This window comes from Leucopleurus acutus (genome assembly GCF_964270905.1).
Source record: "Leucopleurus acutus genome assembly, chromosome: 2".
NCBI classification, from domain to species: domain Eukaryota; kingdom Metazoa; phylum Chordata; class Mammalia; order Artiodactyla; family Delphinidae; genus Leucopleurus; species Leucopleurus acutus.
The window spans coordinates 172,065,135-172,072,959 of record NC_139143.1 but is presented as its reverse complement, the minus strand read 5'-3'; the positions used below and the strand labels follow the sequence as shown (position 1 = coordinate 172,072,959).

General features: G+C 51.2%; 1 protein-coding gene across 1 annotated transcript; it reads right to left on the bottom strand.

Annotated features, from left to right (window-relative positions):
* Positions 1-509: 509 nt before the first annotated feature.
* On the bottom strand, positions 510-919 carry LOC309979077 (large ribosomal subunit protein eL31-like; the record flags this gene model as incomplete). Its single annotated transcript, XM_082865681.1, is given in 3 exon segments — positions 510-617; positions 621-644; positions 648-919. Coding segments are annotated over 3 exon segments (348 nt in total). The 5' UTR covers positions 864-919.
* Positions 920-7,825: the final 6,906 nt, after the last annotated feature.

Below are 7,825 nucleotides of genomic sequence, written 5' to 3'. Positions count from 1 at the left end.
CGGAGCATGGGCTCTAGGTGCGCGGGCTTCAGTAGTTGTGGCATGTGGGCTCAGCAGCTGTGGCGCGTGGGCTCCAGAGTGCAGGCTCAGTAGTTGTGGCGCTAGGGCTTAGTCGCTCCGCAGCATGTGGGATCTTCTCTGACCAGGGCTCAAACCCATGTCCCCTGCATTGGCAGGCAGATTCTTAACCACGGCGCCACCAGGGAAGTCCCTATCAATCTTTTCTAATGACTCTTTTTGAGTCATGGTTAGACTTTTCCCACTATGAGATTACAGATTCTTTCCCGTTTTCCTTTAGTGCTTTTATTTTAAATTTATTTATTTATTTATTTATGACAACTAAGTGGCACACAGGCTTAGTTGCTCCGTGACATGTGGGATCTTCCCGAACCAGGGCTCGAACCCGAACTCATGTCCCCTGCATTGGCAGGCGGATCCTTTTTTTTTGCGAAGGCAGCTCTGTAACTTTGTTGGAGAATCAGCAGTTAGTTCTCATCCACATTAACTGTCTATAGATTTTTGAAAGTGGTGACAGGTACATAGGTAACCAACGTACAGAGCTTGTTTGGTGAATCTTCATCTTCGTTCCGTTTTCTGGACAACTGCACACGGACACGTTATGGGACATTCCTTATTCCTTTGGCTTAGACAGCTTCGTTGAGCCTGGTGTCAATGCGTACATCTGGAGTTCCCATCTCCTTCATGGCAAATTTCCGTATTTTTTTGAGTGCCCGAGGGGCACGCTTCTTGAAACCCACTCCACGGATGCGCTTGTGAATGTTGATGGTGTATTCTCTGGTCACCACCTCGTTGATGGCGGACCGGCCCTTCTTCTTCCCGCCACCCTTCTTTGCGGGAGCCATCTTGCCTAGCCGGGGTTAGAAAGGAACGGCAGGCGGATTCTTAACCACTGTGCCGCCAGGGAAGTCCCAGTGCTTTTATTTTATTTTAATATTTTTTAACATTTAAATCTTTGGAGCTTATCCTAATGCTCCATGTGAGGTAGAGATCTCATTTTTCCCCCAGTAGGCTACCTAGTTGTCCTAGAACAATTTACTAGAGTCCATTCTCCACTTTGAGATGACACCTTTATCAAATACTAAATTCTCCTGTGCAGTTGGGTCTATTTCTGGACATTCTAGTCCAGCCCATTCCTTTGTCTCTTCCTGCAACCAAAGCAAGTTGTTTTAATTATTGAGGCTTTAAATATAATTATCTATAGTAGTATGGTTAATGGTGTCTTTTCTTTCTTCATAGTTTCCTGATATTCTTTTCTCTTTCCCCCCCTTTTTTTTTCTCCTGAGGGGTGGGGAACTGTAGGAGATTTCATGGGACTTATACTCCTGTAGGGGAACACACAATAAACAATACCTGTCATTTGGTAGGGCCAAGAAAAAGATAATAAAGCAGATAAAAGGACAGAAGGCAAGTAGGAAGTAGTATTTAGATGGGCAGTGAGGGAAGCCCTTGGACGAGGTGGAGACATCTGAGTGAAGAGAGGGAGGCCACCTGGATACCTGGGGAAGACATTCCTAGCAGCATCAAGGGCAAATGCAAAGGCTTGAGGCAGAAGCATGCTTGGCAGGTTGAAAAACAGCAAGGCAGCCCGTGCAGCCAGAATAGAGCTCTCAGAGGGGAGAGTGGGAGGCGGTGAGGTAGCTCATGCAGGCCTTGCAGGTCACAGCAAGGACACTGGTTTTTCCTCTGGGCTAGGGAGCCATGGGAGGGGGTTGAGCATAAGAGTGACATGTTCTGACCTCCCTTTTATCGGGATGGCTCAAGCTGCAGTGTGGAGAGCAGACTGCACCGCTGAGGGCAGAACAGGGGAAGGCAGTAGGATTGGGGATGGGTGAATGAATTATAACGTGGTTTCCTTGTCAGTCTCTCCCTTTGCAAGGACCAGCACTGAGCTTATTCAGTGACACAGAGTAGGCATGGATAAACATTTGTGGGAGGAAGAAGGGAGAGAGGACAATAGGAGGAGGCAGGAGAGGCAGGGTCCCTTGGGGAATGGCTCTGCAAAGGCCACAGATAGTAGAGGGAGCAGAGGTGATGAGATCCAGCTCCTCAGCAGAGATGGAGGCCAAGCAAATAATTACCTGCCGTTTGGTAGTGCCAAGAAAAAAATAATAAAGCAGATAAAAGGACAGAAGGCAAGTAGGAAGTAGTATTTAGATGGGCAGCAAGGGAAGGCCCTTGGATGAGGTGGAGACACCTGAGTGAAGGGAGGGAGGCCACCTGGATACCTGGGGAAGCTATGCCCTCTCCCACCTGGTGCCTGCCCAACCCAGGATCTGTGACCCCCGTGTGCTGCCCAGACACAGCTGCTGAGGCCCCAGTGGGGGTGGGATCCAGCTGTGTGGAACAGGAGCCATGGGACCCTCAGGACTTTATGATGCTTCCGGCAGGATGGGCCTGGTAGCAGGGCAGGTGGACAAGAGACACCAAGCTGAGGGGTAGAAGAAAGAGGTTGGGCTTTGAAGTTTGCCCTGCCTCGGCCACTATCTCACATGTGACCTTAGGTAAAGAGCATCCATCCAGAAACCCCAGTTTGTGCCTCTGTAAAATGGGAACAGCATCTCCTGCGGGGCTGGCATGGGGTCTGAAGGAGGTAGGAGTCCAGTGCTACTCCTCGTCCAGCTCTTTGGGGTCTGAGTTTGGGGTGGGGGGAAGAGGTGAAGCGTGTCCAGAGGTGTGAGGGGGTAGTGTGGGGCTGTGTTTCTGGGACTTTCCTCGCTGAGGTCAGCGGCCCGAAATAGCCTCGCTTCAGTGAGCGCGTCGAGGTTTGGTCACTGGCTCTCTGCCCCGCCCGCTGCGGGCAGCCGTCCAGCCACAGCGCGGGCCCCTTCCGCTGTCACATCTCCCTGCAGGATGGCGAGAACCTGGCCAAACGCTCGGCGCTACGTGAACGCGACCTCAGGGGACTCCGATGAGCTGAGGCTGGCGCGGCTGCGGACGGCCTCGCCGAGGTCCACGGGCACGCCTTGCTGCCTTCCCTCGCCTTGGGTCCCACTGCATCTACTCCGACAGCAGTGGCTGTGAGTGCAGCCTGTCGTGGCGCCCGCCAATCAGGGAGCAGAGGCTGACTCCGGGCACGCCTTCCGTGCCGTCAATCATCCGGCCCCCGGAAGCCCCGCCCAGTGGCCTGGCCTGAGAAAGGCCTTGAAGGGCTGGTGGGTGGGGCCTCTAGAAGGATGAAAATAACACCCCTGTGAATCGCGCACTTTATAGCTGACCTGAGAAATACAGGCAGGTGAATAGTTTTATAAGTTTTAAAATATATTTGTTCACTCAGTCACTCGTCCACCCATCCGTCTGTCCATCCAGCTGTCCACCTATCTGTCCACCCACTCAACCAAAGCTATTGGACGCCTCTTGTGTGCCAGGCGCTGAGCTGGGTGCTGGCGGTAAATAACGATGAGTCCTGTGCTTGTGCTCAGAGAGCTCAAGTCTAGTGAGCAGGTCTGACAGTAACAAAATGCTTATACCAATCGTGCTGTTATTGCAACCGTGATCAATTCTAGGAACATAAGGTACAGGCTGCTGGAATAACGGAGTGTTTAATTTAGACTGGGGTCTCAGGTCTCTGGAGAAGTTACATTCCAGCTGACTCCTGAAGCAACAAGAGTGTTCCAAGCAGAGGAAAGAGCTTGTGGACAGGCACTGAACTTGGCAGGCTCTTGGAGGGTTCTGGGAAGGGAAAAGAGGCCAGTATGGCTGGAAAAGAGTTGGGGGAGGGGAAGGAAGGTGAGATAAGACTCTGGAGATTTAGGGGAGCAGGTTATTAAAGACCTTGAAGGCCAAAGCAAGGAAGTAGAATTTTTTTTAAAATAAATTTATTTATTTATTTTATTTTTGGCTCTGTTGGGTCCTCGTTGCTGCGCGCGGGCTTTCTTTTAGTTGCGGCGAGCGGGGGCTACTCTTCGTTGTGGTGCGTGGGTTTCTCATTGCGATGGCTTCTCTTGTTGCGGAGCACGGGCTCTAGGGACGCAGGCTTCAGCAGTTGTGGCTCGCGGGCTCTAGAGCACAGACTCAGTAGTTGTGACACACGGGCTTAGTTGCTCCGCGGCATGTGGGATCTTCCCGGGCCAGGGCTCGAACCTGTGTCACCTGCACTGGCAGGCAGATTCTTTACCACTGTGCCACCAGGAAAGCCCAGGAAGTAGAATTTTATGCTAAGTGTGATGGGCAGCCACCGTTGGTTTTGAGGGGGTTGGGGTGGATGTCACTTGATCTACTTTGTTTTCAGATCTTCCTGACTCTATGTGGAGAATAGACAAGAGTGAACACAGGGGGGCAAGAGTGGACACAGGGAGACCCATTAGAAGGACCTTGTAGTTGCCCTCCAGGCCTGAGGGTAGTGAGCTAGATGCTGAGAGGGGGGCCATGTGGGTGGAGACGCGTGAACAGACTAAAGAAATAATTAGAAAATAGAATCTCCAGGCTGCCTGGTTGCTCAGTTGAATGGGGTTGGATGGGTGAGGCAGAAGGAGATTAAAATTAAGTTCCTTGATTGGACAGTCACTTATAGAGTCCCCTCTGGGTGCCAGGCACTGTCCTAGTAAGGCTGACTGGGTTTGAATCCTGGCCTGTCACTTGCCAGCTGTTTACCTCGGGGAAGTGATTTGACCTCTCTCTGCCTTGATTTCTTTTCTGTAAAATGAGGATCCTAATAACACCTAAGAAGATTGTGGTAAAGGGACTTCCTTGGTGGTCCAGTGGGTAAGACTCTGCGCTCCCAATGCAGGCGGCCCCGGTTCAATCCCTAGTCGGGGAACTAAGTCCCACATGCATGCCGCAACTAAGAGTTCGCACGCTGCAATGAAGATCCCGTGTGCTGCAACTAAGACCTGGCACAGCCTAAATAAACAAATAAATATTAAAAAAAAAAAAGAAGATTGTGGTAAGGATTAAATGAGTTGATATATGTAAAACCTTGGATCTGGGTGTTTGGGACTGGGTTCTGAAGCTGAGTACTTGGACTTGAGTATTTGGGGCTGAGGGCTTGGGCCTGCTTCTTGAAGTAACCAAGCCCCATTTCTTTACTGGCCTTATATAGAAAATTGAAACAGGATGATATGCTAGCACAGTGGTTCCCACACTTGCCTGTCTGCACATTAGAATCACCCAGAGATTTTTTTTTTTAACTTCCAAAGCCCAAGGCTACACCCCAGACCAGTTAAATCATAATCTCTGTGGGTGAGACACAGGTATCTGTATGTTTTGAGGCCTCCAGGTAATCCCCAACAGCGGATAAGTTTGGGAACCACTCTGGTAGAGAGAAACAAGGAGGCTGCTTTAAAGTAGTGGTCAGGGAGGGCTTCTCCGAGTAGGTGACATTTGAGCGGAGACCCCAGAGTGAAGAAGGAACTGTCACTGGAAGGTCATGGGGAAGGCCTTTGTCTAGCCTCGGTTCCTGCATGCCTGGAGGTGCCTTTGGGCCTACTTCTTGGAGTAACCAAGGTGCCACTTGTTTACTGGTCTTGTACAAATGAACTGCCCCTAACCTGACTCTCCTCTCTGTGGCTTCACAGCACATGGGAAAGGTGTGACCCTGCCTGTCTGCACTGTCTGCTTCATGGAGACCCCAGAGGGAAAGGAAATAGAAGGCTGCTCTGGGCCACTTCCTAGGGTCTTCCTAGGGCCTTCCTCTCCCTCTGAGCCAGGAAGCCCGTGCTCTCTAATCTTCTGCCCCTCCCTCACAGCCATCTGCTTAAAGGAAGTGGCTCTTTAGTTCTTCACAGGAAGCCACAGGCCTCCTCTGCCTCAGCTCCCTCCAGCTACTGCTGACCCAGGCCCTCTGCTGGCCCAGGTCCCCTTCAAGTCTGGGTCCAGGGATGCCCTCTTCCTGGCATCACCATCTGCTGCCCAGACAAGAAATGTTTGTGTGGAGTGCTCCTCTCATTGCCTTTAAATCCCTGTGGCTCAGGTCTGGAAGCACAGGCTGGAAGTGAGACCTGATTGCAGAGGGTCCTGAATGCTGTGCTCAGGAGATCCCAGCATTGCAGGACTGAGGGTCTGGAAGGAGAGGAAGAGGCAGGCCCTGCAGGGATCCTGAGGGTTGACCACTCCTGTGAGCTTCAGGAGCTCCTGCTGCAGAGCAGGCACAGGGCCTGAATCTTTTTGGTCTCTAACATCTATGGGGGGCCTGGCCCCAGGGAGGGCTGTTGATCTTGGTGGAGCTGCTGGAGGATAATTCAGGCTGAGGATTCCAGGCTGGGACTGTATTGCCACCTGGTGGCCACGTCCATGCATAGAGCAATGGAATTGTGGGAGGCTTGCCTGGAGAGGGAGTGAGTGGACTTTCAAGGGTCTGGGGGCCAGGGAGGCCCTTACAGAATAAAAGAAATCTCTAGATAAAGGGATTTTTATCAAAGAGCAAGACACCTCTAACTTGAGCACTTTGGAAAGACATTCTAGGTCTAGAGGAGAGTCCAACACTTCCCTTCCTCTGTTTTATAGACTAGGACACTGAGGTCCAGAGAGAAATGATGATGTCAGAGGACCTCAATGCTGTTTTCCATCAAGTAAGCCACACAGATGGGATCTATTTTTGGGCTTGTGTTAGGGTGTGGTCCCAGAGTGAGGAACTGCCCTGCTAGTTTCTAGCCACCCTTATTTGTGACCAAACAGGCATCTCTCAGCACCATCACCCACCTTAGTCACCAAAGTTGGCACCACAAGGTGGCTTTTGGTAGCTTCCAAAAATAAAATCTCAGAGGACCGGGACCTGACAGGACCCAGGGGATTCAGAAGTCTGTGCTTCAGCTCAGCAGTTTTAGAGCAGGAAGCGCTCGGAGACTCTGATGTCCAGCCCCCCTGGTTTTGAAAATGAGGAAGCTGGGACTCAGAGAGGGCAAGTAACCTGCCTGAGTGCCCCCCCCCCCCCCGGAGCTGGGCCAGGACTCAGCATTGTGTCTTTCTGAAGGCCATTGTCAAGGAGAAGTCCAAAGGTGATTAGCATGTCCGGACTTGTTGCACTAGTGAATTCTGGTTTGTATTCATCATTCTGTCTCATACTTTGTAGACAAGACAATTGTGGTCCGTGAAAGTTGACAAGGGCCAGGATGGGTGAAAGGAGATGGGGGCGAGGAGGTGGTGACAGGGAGGGAGAAAGGGGGTCATGGATGCTTTGGGGGGCTCCTAGTTTGTACGCTATGGGCTCCAAGTACGTAGGAACTGGGTCTCTTCCACTGCAGTGTCCTTAACACTTGGCACAGTGCCTGACACAGAGTGAGTGCCCAGCAAACCGCTGCAGAATGAAAGCAAAGATTTATCCTGCACAGGCCCAAAGGGATCCTGTGGTGGGCAGAGGATCTCCTTAAAGAGAAGTCATTGCCAGTGTCATTCAGCTTGAGAATTGCTGAGGCCTCAGATCTAAAATCTGGGGGTAGAGCTGTCCATTTCTCTCTGGCCTTGACGCTGTTCAAGGCAATATGATGTCTGAGGAGGGTGTTTGCCCCTGGGGCAGGCTGCCCGCTCTTAGGAGGAAGGAAGAACAGGGGCTGTGAGCCCCAGAAAGTAAAGCCTGACTCCAAAGCCAAATCATCTCATTCTTGGCTGTGTTTGGCTCTTTCCTCTTTGTTTTATGCAAGTCCTTAATCATAATAATAACGGACATTGACTGAGTGCTTACTATGTGCCAGCGTCATGTTAAACTCTTTCTGTTCATTATTTCATCTAATCTCATAACAAAAACCCCGCGAGGTAGATGCTATTATCATTCTCAGTTTACAGGGGAGGAAACTGAGGCACAGAGAAGTGAAGGAACTTGTGCCAGGGCTTGCAGGTAGGAGATGGCAGGGCGGGTTTGAACCCAGGTCTG